Source organism: Balaenoptera acutorostrata, chromosome 17 (assembly GCF_949987535.1).
Source record: "Balaenoptera acutorostrata chromosome 17, mBalAcu1.1, whole genome shotgun sequence".
Lineage (NCBI taxonomy): Eukaryota > Metazoa > Chordata > Mammalia > Artiodactyla > Balaenopteridae > Balaenoptera > Balaenoptera acutorostrata.
In genome coordinates, this window is record NC_080080.1 from 38656744 (window position 1) to 38669590 (window position 12847).

Genomic DNA, 12847 nt, shown 5'->3' on the forward strand with positions numbered 1-12847 from the left:
TAATTAATTTTTGGCTGTGTTGGGTCTTCGTTTCTGTGCGAGGGCTTTCTCTAGTTGCGGCAAGCGGGGGCCACTCTTCATCGCGGTGCACGGGCCTCTCACTGTCGCAGCCTCTCTTGTTGCGGAGCAGAAGCTCCAGACGCACAGGCTCAGTAGTTGTGGCTCATGTGCCTAGTTGCTGCGCAGCATGTGGGATCTTCCCAGACCAGGGCTTGAACCCATGTCCCCTGCATTGGCAGGCAGATTCTCAACCACTGCGCCACCAGGGAAGCCCTATTACAGAATACTGAGCAGAGTTCCCTGTGCTATACAGTAGGTCCTTGTTGGTTATCTATTTAAAGTGTAGTAGTGTGTACATGTCTCATCAAACTTTTATCTGCTAATTTAGCATACATTAATATTCTTGCTTGGAACACTTACTACTATGATGGTTATCAAACGGTGGTTTTTCTAATTTCCTAATTTCTACATTATTCCATCTACATTTATTATTGACATTCTACTGTTAGGGAGCACTTTCCCTTCCCTCCATTTATTATTCATTTATTTAGAGCAATAAATACTCATTAATTCTTATATTAGTCAATGAGTTATGTTATCATCTGTGTTAGTTTGCTAGGGCTGCCATAACAAAGTACCAGACTGGGTGACTTAGACAACAGAAATCTATTTTCTCACAGTTCTGAGGCTGGAAGTCTGAGATCAAGGTATCAGCAGGGTTGGTTTCTTCTGAAGGCCTGTCTCCTTGGCTGGTAGACAGCAGTGTTCTCCATGTATCTTCACATGGTCTTCCTGACATGTGTTTCTGTGTCATAATCTCCTTTTCTTATAAGGACACCAGTCATATTGGATCGACATCATTTTACCTTAATTACCTCTATAAAGGCCCTAGCTTCAAACACAGCCACATTATAAGGTATAGGGAGTTAGAGCTCCAACATATGAATTTGGTGGGGGCACTATCAGCTCATAACACCATCATTATTTATTTTGATGCTCAAATTGCCTAAAATTTGTCATATTTCCCTCTATGGGTCATGGGGTACACAGCTATGGACATTACCATATGTTTAGAGGTCTCTCCCTCCCTCCCTCCCTTCATTCCCATCTTCCCTTCTCCTCCCCCTCCTGATCCCTTCTCTTTTCTCTCTCTCCATCTTCCTCTCCCTCTCCCTTCTGCAGCACAAGCCAGATGAAGCCTTGGCCATCCAGCAGTCGGTTCACAAATCCCTTGGTAGGAAGAGGAGACTGGGTATCTTTGAGGAAGTACGCTTCATAACATTACAAATATGTACTGTGATTCTTCTCCTTACCTTCTGTCTGGGGTTACTGTGCCCCAAGGAAAGAGAAGTACTTTGAAAGTGGCTAATGATTTGGCTGGATTCCAAGTCAAGAACTGAGACGGAGCAAGAATACAGGATTAGTGCCAGGAAGCTTAAAGGAGGAATGTGGATGGACCTTTCAGAATAAGCCTAGATTTGGGAAATATTTATTTCTTATATAAATGTGATCAAAAGGCCCTATAGAAGTCAGTGTGGGCTGCCATAACAAAATACCATAAACTTGGTGGCTTAAACAATAGATGCTTATTTCTCATACTTCTGGGGCCTAGGAAGTCCAAGATCAAGATGCTGACCAATGTGGTTTCTGGTGAGAGCTTACTTTCTAGCTTATGGATGGCAACCTTCTCACTGTGTCTTCACATGGGGGGTTGCGGAGGGGGGCAGATCTTCCTCTTGTAAAGCCAGAGTCCTATCACATTAGGATTCCACCCTTATGACATCATTTAACCTGAGTTACCTCCTAAAGACCCTGTCTCCAGATTGAGCCACAGGGGGGGGGTTAGGCCTTCAACATAGGACTTTGGGGTGGGCCACAAGTCAGCTCGTAGCAGGCTCCCACTTCAGATGATTCTCTTTCTCTTTTTAAGTGAAAGCCACATTCTATTTAGCTAGTGAAAGTGTTCAAAACTCCATTGTTACAAAAAGGGATGCAATCACTCACAGATTGAATATAAATACATGACTTGGAATTCTCTGAATCTTAATGCTTTCGTGCTAAACCAGGGCTTACTGAGCCCAGGTAAGTACCCCCTTTTCCCCATCATTTATTGTTTAGGAGTTGACTTGGGTATCTTACTTTGCCTCAGAGATAATTTGTTAGTCAAGTCATGGTCTCTTCCATTTCTTTCAGAGGAAGCATTTTATAATCAGGTGAACAGTAATAATCAGGTGCCCCATGGATGTTAGGAGATCTTTCTCACGAGCCACCCCAATGCTTGCTCAATGGGCTCAAGTATAAAATGACAAGGATAGAAGGTATGTATGGGCTCAAACCACTTAAACATGGTTTTCCTGGCTGAGTGCCTAATTTGCCAGCAGCAGCAAGAGTAACCAACTGTAAGCCTCTGAAATGGTATCCTTACTTTGAAGATCTTCCTTGCAGAAGACTTATTGGACCTCTTTGGGGACAGCAGAGAATCTTTACTGTAATAGACACTGGATTAAATTTTGCTTTTCCTGCCCATCATGCCTCTGCCAACACCATCAGTTAGGGGATGGTATTATCAAGCCATTACACATCCATCAAGACATTACATTCAGTATATCTTCTGATTCTTTTTTTTTTTTTAATTTTTTTTAAAATTAATTAATTTATTTATTTTTCATTCTACGGCTGTGTTGGGTCTTCGTCCCTGTGCGAGGGCCCTCTCTAGCTGCGGCAAGCGGGGGCCACCCCTCATCACGGTGCGCGGGCCTCTCACTACCGCGGCCTCTCCTGTTGCGGAGCACAGGCTCCAGACGCGCAGGCTCAGTAATTGTGGCCCACGGGCCCAGCCGCTCCGCGGCATGTGGGATCCTCCCAGACCAGGGCTCGAACCCGTGTCCCCCGCACCGGCAGGCAGACTCCCAACCACTGCGCCACCAGGGAAGCCCCAGTATCATATCTTATCAAAGAACTCACTTTACTATGAGACAAGCAAGGTAATAGGTTAATTTCTATGTGATTTACTGGTCTTTCCATATACCTCATCATCCAGAAGAAGCCAAACCTATAGAACGATAGGATGGCACTCAGTTATGTCACAGCCAAGGTAAAGCACCTTTGAAAGTTGGGATGCTGTCCTGAGGTTTGCAGAGTGCACTCTGAACCAGTGACTAATAAATGGTGGTGCCTCCCCTATGACCAGTATACACAGATCCGGTTCTTGCTCTCCAGGCTTCCTGTTCATTTGGTGAACTACAAAATAAATTCCTTTTCTGCTTAACTGGCTAACTTGTTTCTATTGCTTACAAACTAAGTATCTAAACTAAGATACAATGCTTACTCTCCCTCCCCTCTCCCAGACCCCACTCATTCTTAGCAATTACCAGTCCTGTCTTATTCCTTTAGTCCTGTCTTGATAATATGGAATCATGACTGATACTGTGATTTTACAGGCTGATGTGTTACATCTTTTTTTTTTTAAATTTATTTTAATTTATTTATTTTTGACTGCACTGGGTCTTCGTTGCTGTGTGCGGGCTTTCTCTAGTCGTGGAGAGTGGGGGTTGCTCAGCAGTTGTGGAGCAGGGGCCTAGCTGCTCCGCAGCATGTGGGATCTTCCCGGGCCAGGGCTCGAACCCGCGTCCCCCTCATTGGCAGGCAAATTCCTAACCACTGCGCCACCAGGGAAGTCCCTGATGTGTTACATCTTGAAGGCATAGTTCATAAATCTTTTTTACCTTCAAGGACTCCTTTTATCACTTTTCTTTGACATACCCATGTTATGATGTTGTCACAAAATTGCATTTATTATCTATTTCTCCATTAAGTAATCAGGGACATTTTCTGATCAGCATGACATGCAGTGTTATGGAATTAAATCTTAGTTAAAAGAGAAAAAAGAAGCCTGTGCATTATAGCTTTATTAAGAATAAAAGTATATGTTAGACTTTTCAAATTATTAAAAATAAAATGTAAAACATCATACTTTTGTGGACGCTTAGAAACACAGGAATCTCATTTTTTTTTTTAAATTCACACAGTTATAGTCAATTTATTTTTATCAAGAGTATCAAGACAATTCAATGGGAAAAAGGATAGTTTTTTCAACCGATGTTGCTGGAACAACTGGATATCCACATGCAAAAGGATAAAGTTGGACCCCCCACCAAACCTCAGACCATATACAAAATTAACATAATATGGGCCAAAGACCCAAATGTAACAACTAAAACTATACAACTGTTTAAATAAAACATAAATGCAAATATGCATGACCTTGGATAAGGCAAAGGTTTCTTAAAGATGACACCTAAGTATAAGCAATCAAAGAAAAAATAAATAAATTAGACTTCATCAAAAAGGAATCTCATTTAACACTAAAATTTCAAAAACTGACTCTAAGAAATGTAAAACTACTCTACTTTCCAAAAGTGTCACTCCTCCACAGTAAAACAGTGAATAAAGTGCTCTGGGTTCTTTGTATCCAAGAGTATAAAAATATACCCATTTTGAGGAATGGAAAAATGATTTTTAAGAAAATAGGAGAAGGTGTTTCTCTGTCCTATTTTTAATGCAGTGCAGTCTGGAGCATTCCCAGTCTGAACAGAAAGGGGTATAGGAGAAATATTTTGGATTCTTCACTATTGTGGAGGCAGAAAGGGTGGAGAGGAATAGGTGGCATTCATTCCCTCTTGTCCTCTATGGGTTCAGAATTCGTGTCTCAGTGTACATGTGTTTAGCTAGCTGAAAAGCCACCAACATTCACTGAGTTTACACAGGGTCTTTTCACTTGAATTCACAATCCCTCCCTCTCCCTGCTTTATTTCTGAGCATGTTTAACGTCCAGGGTGCCTTAAGAATATGAAGGCTGAGTTAGACAAATAGAATTCCAAATCATTAATGGGTTGTTTCCTAATTTGGACATTGAATAAGTAATAGTTGATGACAATGAATATGATAGATTTAATTGCTTAACAATAAGGGGATGGGCCAGTGTACTGAACCAATGAATAGCAGATGATCTTGTTGGTATTTGCTCTAACAGGGAATGCAGCCTGTCACTTTTCATTCTCACAGCAAGTACAAACCAGAAGCACAATAAATGCAGGTGCCTGCAGAATTCTCAGAAACTTAGACCAGTGATTTTGGGGAAGGAAAACCAGAGAGTCTTGTGTGAATTCTGTCCTGTCACATTTACCTGCTGGTATTCTTTCTAAATCACTCTGAAATGCTACAGACTAGCATCCAGAAAAAATAAAATAATGTCTGAATGGCAAAGTCCTTTCTTGAAACATATAAATTCCTTGACTTTTTGGTATGAAGATTTTCAAACTCACAAAAAGTTGAATAGTACGATGAATACCTGTATACCCCCCACTTTGTTTTTCATTTTTATTTTTTAAAATATTCTTGGGGTTTTTTTTCTGTAGTTTTACTTATTTATTTATTGGCCACGCTGCACAGCATGCAGGATCTTAGTTCCCTGACCAGGAATCAAACCCAGGCCCCCACCGTGGAAGCGCAGAGTCTTAACCACTGGACCACCAGGGAAGTCCCACCTCACCCCCTCCCCCTGTACTGTAAAGTCAACAGTTGTTAACATATTGCTGCATTTGCTCTACCTACTTGTTTATCTACATTTATTTTAGGATTTTATTTACATTTATTTTAGCAATTTGGAAGTAAGTTGCAGATATCATGACACTTCATCTGTAAATACTTCAATACATATCTCTTTAGAATAATGATGTGACTTAAAGTAGCTATTTTGTTTGTTTTTTAAATTTTATTTATTTATTTATTTATGGCTGTGTTGGGTCTTTGTTTCTGTGCGAGGGCTTTCTCTAGTTGCGGCAAGCGGGGGCCACTCTTCATCGCGGTGCGCGGGCCTCTCACTATCATGGCCTCTCTTGTTGCGGAGCACAGGTTCCAGACGCGCAGGCTCAGTAATCGTGGCTCATGGGCCCAGCTGCTCCGCAGCATGTGGGATCTTCCCAGACCAGGGCTCGAACCCGTGTCCCGTGCATTGGCAGGCAGATTCTTAACCACTGTGCCACCAGGGAAGCCCTAAAATAGCTATTTTTAATGAAAGTAATAGTAATCTTCTAACACAGGGGTCAACAAACTATGGCCTGCAGGCCAAATCCTGACTTTGTAAATAAGGTTTGATTGGAACACAGCCGTGCTCATTCATTCAATGAATAAAATTCATTCATTTACATATTGTGGCTGCTCTTGTGCTACACCAGCAGAGTTAAGCAGTTGCCAAAGAGACCATATGGCCCAAAAGCCTAAAATCTTTACTATTTGGCTTTCTACAGAAAAAGCTTGCCAACTCCTGCTCTAATAAATACAAGTGTGGAAATATTTACAAAATCTTCATGAGCCAAAGGATTTGACTGTCGTTCTTGCATGGCAAGTGTTTCTTCCCCTAGCGTTTGGGTTTTGCAATGTTGTGAACCACAACTTAAGGTGTGGATGGATGGCTACAGTGGGGAGTTAGGGAGATAGGAGTGGGACTGAGGAAGAGAACTAACATCCACTGCACACTTATTATGTACACAGCCCTGTGCTAGGTGCTTCATACACCATTACGTTTACTGTGATCCTCATAACAATACCATGAGGTAGACATTATTATTCCAGTTTTTTGATGAGGAAGCTGAAGCTTAGACAGGTTAGACAATTTGACCGAAGTCCTGCAGGTGTTAAATAGAAAAACCAAGAACCTAAATATATCTCCAAAAAGATATGGCAAAAATCAGTTAAGATTCCCTAGGAAGAATTCTCATTTTGTGGTCATGATTCATATATATGAATGTACGGATGAATGAGTACTTTGGGCTTCCCTGGCTTCCAGTACAAAACCACGGTAAGATCCCTGTGAGAAAGCACCTAAGGCCTTTCTTTAAAATATAGTGAGGACATTAAGAAAAAAAAAAAAAAAAAAAAATATATATATATATATATATATATAGTGAGGACATATATTAAGGACCAGAAACTTGGTATTATAAAATGAAAAGCACCCAGGAAAGTCACCTCAAGTGCTTTAATCATATACTTTCTAAAATGCAGGTAATATTTGGCCTGATTACTTTGAGGGAAAGTAGATATTAAATAGCATTCAAGTATAGAGCTCATTATAAAAGTGTAAGGCATCATTAGTTTGTGTCTCTGTCTAAGCATGCATGCCTCAGAACCAACTAGGCTATTACATTCCTCTCTACTTCTGAAATTTAAGTATGTATGAGAATCGTGGAGGCTGCTCATTAACCTCAGATTCCCAGGCCCTACATCCAAAGATTTCTTCCACAGACCTGGGTGGGGCCCAGGACTCAGAATTCCAGGTGATTCTGAATCAGGTGATCTGGGAGCCATACTTTGAAAAATACTGCTTTAAGATATAATTGATGTTTCACAAGCTCTATTGAAAACAACCACTTTTTTATTAAAAAGCTCTTTACGTAACAATGCATGCTGTAAAATAATCCAGTGTAAAATAATTCAAGCAGTACTGAAACATACAAAGTAAATGTTCTCTCCTCACCACCTACTCTTATCTCTCTCATCCAAGATACGTTCCGATGATTAGCTTTCCAAACTTGAATTGTCTATGCATATACCAACATATATACTGGTTAAGAATGATGAACATTTGATGTTGTTTCTATTTTTGTTTTGCTATTAAAAATTAATGCTGAAATAAATATCCTTATTCTCATGTCTTTGGGCAAGTGTGACTGTTCCTGTAGGATAGATTCCTAAAAGTTGACACACGATGACAGCTTACCTATTGGTCAGATGTTACCTTTTTTTGCGTGTGTGTGTGTGTGTGGTGGTGAGAGACTTTCTGTGCCTAATATTTTGAATGATTCGTTACTGGATATCTGTATCAAGGTCCAACGTTCACAACAAAAAGATTTTTTTTTTTTTTTAAACAGTACTCAGTTTTTTTTGTTTTTGTTTTTTTTTAAATTTTATTTATTTATTAATGGCTGTGTTGGGTCTTCGTTTCTGTACGAGGGCTTTCTCTAGTTGCGGCAAGTGGGGGCCACTCTTCATCGCGGTGCGCGGGCCTCTCACTGTCGTGGTCTCTCTTGTTGCGGAGCACAGGCTCCAGACGCACAGGCTCAGCAATTGTGGCTCACGGGCCTAGTTGCTCTGCAGCATGTGGGATCCTCCCAGACCAGGGCTCGAACCCGTGTCCCCTGCATTGGCAGGCAGATTCTCAACCACTGCACCACCAGGGAAGCCCCCAACAAAAAGATTTTTAATTAGACCTGTTATCACTCCCAGTGAAAATTCGGCTTACAAGTTCCCACTAACACGGCCACAAAAGAGGTGAGTTTAGGGGAGCCAGAGGGGGGCGCCACCGTTCTCCGACAACTTGTACCGGCAACTTGGGTGAGGGCGGGGGAGTGCAAGGAGCTGCTTCAGCCCCGGCGGAACCGACGGCAGAGGGTAGACCCGGGAGCTGCGGCACACCCCGGTCCTCCCCGAGTCTCCTCAAGAGCCCCGACTTGGGGCAGAGATGCGCTCAGCGGCGCTAAGACCGAGGTCCAGCCGCCGCCGCCGCCTCTTCTCACCGTCCCTCCCGCCTCACTCTCAGTCGGCTTCTCCAACTCGTGTCCACTTTCCTCACTTCCTCAGTCCTCAGCTATGAGCAGCGGAACACACACGGCGAGGTTTACGGCCCGCAGCCGGCAGGTGGGCAGCACCAGTCAGCTGCCAAACTAATTCAAAGTCCGTAGAGATACCCACATCACCCCTTCTCTTCTTGCCCCGCCCCTTCCGCTTGTGATTTGCTTCCGCTTCCGGTCGCGGGGTCCCAGCCCCGACGTGAAGAGCTTGGCATTGTGGGATATCCTTCTTTTCTCGCTCTCCGGCCATCTTGGCGGCTGCAGTGCGTGAGTAGGCTCCTCCGTACCGAGGTTTAAGCCACGCGGGGAGTCCAGGGAGTTGCCGTTTGGAGCTTCGGATCCTAAACTTCCTGTCTTGTCCTCTGTGTTCTAGACTGGGGGCGTCCCGCGCCTAAGGCAGGAAGATGGTGGCCGCAAAGAAGACGGTAAGTGTAGCAGGCCAGGGCCGGAAGCCTGTTCACGTGGAGAGATGAGTCTCGGCCGGGGCGGGCAGGTCCGAGCACAGTGGGCGCACAGCGTGCCCGCTGGCCTTGTAGGGGTCCAGAATGAACCCGAAGGACTCTCTCAGGGATTTGGGACCCTCTACGGAGGTTTTATTAAGGGGTTCAGCTTCCAGGAAGCTGGATCCAGTTTTGAGTGGTTACAAACAAGGCCTTCAAGTCCGTGTTACATGTTTGCTTTGTAGAAAAAGTCACTGGAGTCGATCAACTCTAGGCTCCAGCTGGTTATGAAAAGTGGAAAGTATGTGCTGGGGTACAAGCAGACTCTGAAAATGATCCGACACGGCAAAGCGAAACTGGTCATCCTCGCCAACAACTGCCCAGCCTTGAGGTAATTGAAAGAACCTGAGTATGTTTGTCTCCCACTGCAAATTGGTCGTGAGCGCATATCCGGGAATGTGAACTTGCAATCTGGGTAGCATAAACTGGGTATCGTGTAAAATTTTGTATTACAAAGGGACACCTGGAGAATAATTTAACGGTTGTTGATTTTTGGCTCTTGATTTTTCTCTTCCTCGTCATATTCTCTCCTCGTATGAGGTTCTCCTTGGGAGAAATGCGTGGCAGAAGTGGTAAAAACCAGAGAACGTCGAAGTTTGAGGGCAGCGCAGAAACATAACTTGTTTGTCCATGTGTCCTGCCTTTTGGGTCATTTTTTTTTAACTTTGAGATGCTTTAAAAGAGCTTCATTTTATGAACTTGTTGTAGTGTAGAAAAGCTAAGGTCAGAAAAGTTCAGGCTGGCCTGTGGAGCTGCAGGTTCCCAGTTCCCCCAGTTTTTGCTTGCCTCACTGTTTTGAAACTGAATTTAATGGGTATTGTAAATAAGTTAAAGAAACTTGGGCCATGCAGAATATAAACCGTGTTTTCAGTCCCTTTCCCTTGTTGATTTTTCTATGGTAATACATAACCTCACAGCCTTTCATATAGTGTCTGTAGGTAATTGGCAAAACCTGGAGAGATCTCTTCTTCCATCCCATCCCCTCCCAAACCTTTGGTCTTATTCCAAACCTTTCATGCTTACCTTCTATAGCAGTGCTTTTCAAACATGAATATGCACACAGTCACGAATGATCTGGTTTAAATGCAATTTCTGATTGAATGGATCTGGATTGGGGCCTGAGATTATGCATTTTTAACAAGCACTTTTTGGCACTACTTGTCTGCGGATCCACACTTTTGAGTGAGTAGTGGCAACAGTGTATTAGGACTCCCTTCAAATTCGTAAAACCATTCATGTCTACCTACTTAGTGGACACAAAACTGCTAACTCTGGGTAAGCACAAGCATATGGCATTCCTGGTTTTATTGCACTTCACTTTATTGCGCATCGTAGATACTGCGGGGTGGTTTTTTGTTTGTTTGTTTTTTGTTTTTTTTTACGAATTGAATGTTTGTGGCAACCCTGCATTGAATAAGTCTGTAGGTTCCAGTTTTTCAACAGCATTTGCTCACTTCATGTCTATGTCACATTTTTGTAATTCTCGAGATATTTCAGACTTTTTCTGTTATTTGTTATGGTGATCTGTGATCTTTTTTTTTTAATTTTTATTTATTTATTTATTTATGGCTGTGTTGGGTCTTCGTTTCTGTGCGAGGGCTTTCTCTAGTTGTGGCGAGCGGGGGGCCACTCTTCATCGCGGTGCGCGGGCCTCTCACTATTGTGGCCTCTCTTGTTGCGGAGCACAGGCTCCAGACGCACAGGCTCCAGACGCGCAGGCTCAGTAATTGTGGCTCACGGGCCCAGTTGCTCCGCGGCATGTGGGATCCTCCCAGACCAGGGCTCGAACCCGTGTCCCCTGCATTGGCAGGCAGACTCTCAACCACTGCGCCACCAGGGAAGCCCCCGATCTGTGATCTTTGATGTTACTACTGCGACTCCCAGAAGGTTCAGATGATGGGTAGTTTTTAAATTTATTTATTTATTTTTACAATAAAGTATTTTTTAATGTATGTACGTTGGTTTTTTTAGACACAATGTTGTTACACACTTAATAGGCTACAGTATAGGGTAAACACAACTTCTGTATGCACTGGGAAACCAAAAAATTCCTGTGACTAGCTTTATTGCAGTATTTGATTTATTGCAGTGGTCTGGAATGAATATGCAGTATCTGAGGTATACCTGTAATATCACTCTCCATCTAGGTTTCAGAGCACCAGAGGGTGATAGAAATGGCTTAAAAGTTGTCATGGGAATTATATAATGTAAAGTGTCTGGTGATAGTAAATGCTAAGTAAATGATAATTTTATTTTGTACTCTACTCTTTTCCACGAGCACAGGTATTTACTGGTTGTCCCATCCCTTGTAAGGGATCCAAGGAAAGATGGTTTGTATTGAATAATGGATATGGTCATGTTTTTAAGAGTAATAACTGGCTTACTGTTTGAAGGCCTTACCAACATTAGAACTAATGAGAGAAGTAACATTTAATCTGTGTCACTTGGTATGGTATTTATTTACCTTCTTTTGGTTCCCAAAGGAAATCTGAAATAGAGTATTATGCCATGTTGGCCAAAACTGGTGTCCATCACTACAGTGGCAATAATATTGAATTGGGCACAGCGTGTGGAAAATACTACAGAGTTTGCACACTTGCTATCATTGATCCAGGTATGCTTTTTAAATCATAAAGTAATGCTTTTCCTTTATAATGTAATACAAGTATTTCTTGCTATACAAATGTCTTTGGTTTCTAAGTTCAGATGTTGAGGATTTGGATATAGCAAGGGATATGCTGTAATTTTATTTTACAGAGAATTGATAATGAATGTCAGTACAGAATTACCTTTTTATAAATGAAATTCTTTTTACTTTGAGATCATGAGTTTCATTTCATGCAGCACCTAAGAAATGATGACTTTAGGGCCTTGGTAAAAGGTGAAATTATAAAGGGACAGAATAATCAGGTGAAACAGTAGAAAAAAGGAATGTTTACTGGCTGCCTGAGAACAGATGGATAAAATTAAGTTGAGAAAAAGAAGGGCCTACAAAAACATGTCATGTTTTGAACTTACGAATTTTTAATTAATTCATAAAATACTGCGAATATTCTCGCTGTTCTGATTTTGTAATAATCAGGGCAGGCTAAACATTCGCTATATTAAGACCATGCATGTGTCCCCAGACCTAGTTCTTTTCCTAGGTCTGGTTTTATAAATGCTGGTGATAAACCAAGTCTGATTTACATGATGAATCTTATGTAGGAAATGTCTGTGACTCTACGTATCCAATCAACCTTGAGAAATGGTAGCACAGCTAGTGTAATAACTTTTGAAGATAACCATTGCTAATTTGATGATTACCTGTTGACATTAAATGAATTGTAAAATTATTGTGTTTTATTTTCTAGGTGATTCTGATATCATTAGAAGCATGCCAGAACAGACTGGTGAAAAGTAAATCATGCACAATTTTTCTTTAATAAAACTGGCCAGAGCTTCTTTTAAAAATACTGTATTCATTTCAGTCATTTTTTAAAATTTCTTTTTGTTTCAGTATACTTTCCTGAAGCTAGGATTAGAGAGGATGGGGCAGCTAGATATATTGGCAAGACTTCCCAGACATCCCAGTTTCTTCCCCTGTTTTTGTAAAGGGAGCGCACTGAGTTCCTTTCCTGTACTAGATTTTTAAGAGACTTAATTTTCATCATTTTCAGTCTCAGGATATTGTTATTTTATATTTGAGTATGTCAGAGGCAGCAAGGTTCAATACTC

At 41.8% G+C, this 12847-nt stretch overlaps 1 protein-coding gene and 1 non-coding gene across 2 annotated transcripts; both read left to right on the top strand.

Annotated features, from left to right (window-relative positions):
• The first annotated feature begins 8795 nt into the window (after window positions 1–8795).
• Window positions 8796–12585, top strand: RPL30 (ribosomal protein L30). Its single transcript, XM_007164956.2, has 5 exons — window positions 8796–8897; window positions 9004–9055; window positions 9316–9461; window positions 11614–11744; window positions 12484–12585. Exons 2-5 carry the CDS (start codon window positions 9035–9037, stop codon window positions 12531–12533), a joined length of 348 nt encoding a protein of 115 aa, XP_007165018.1. The 5' UTR covers window positions 8796–8897; window positions 9004–9034; the 3' UTR covers window positions 12534–12585.
• Window positions 12174–12305, top strand: LOC114236851 (small nucleolar RNA SNORA72). The gene has a single exon (XR_003622700.1). It is a non-coding gene; the product is annotated as a small nucleolar RNA SNORA72 (small nucleolar RNA).
• Window positions 12586–12847: the final 262 nt, after the last annotated feature.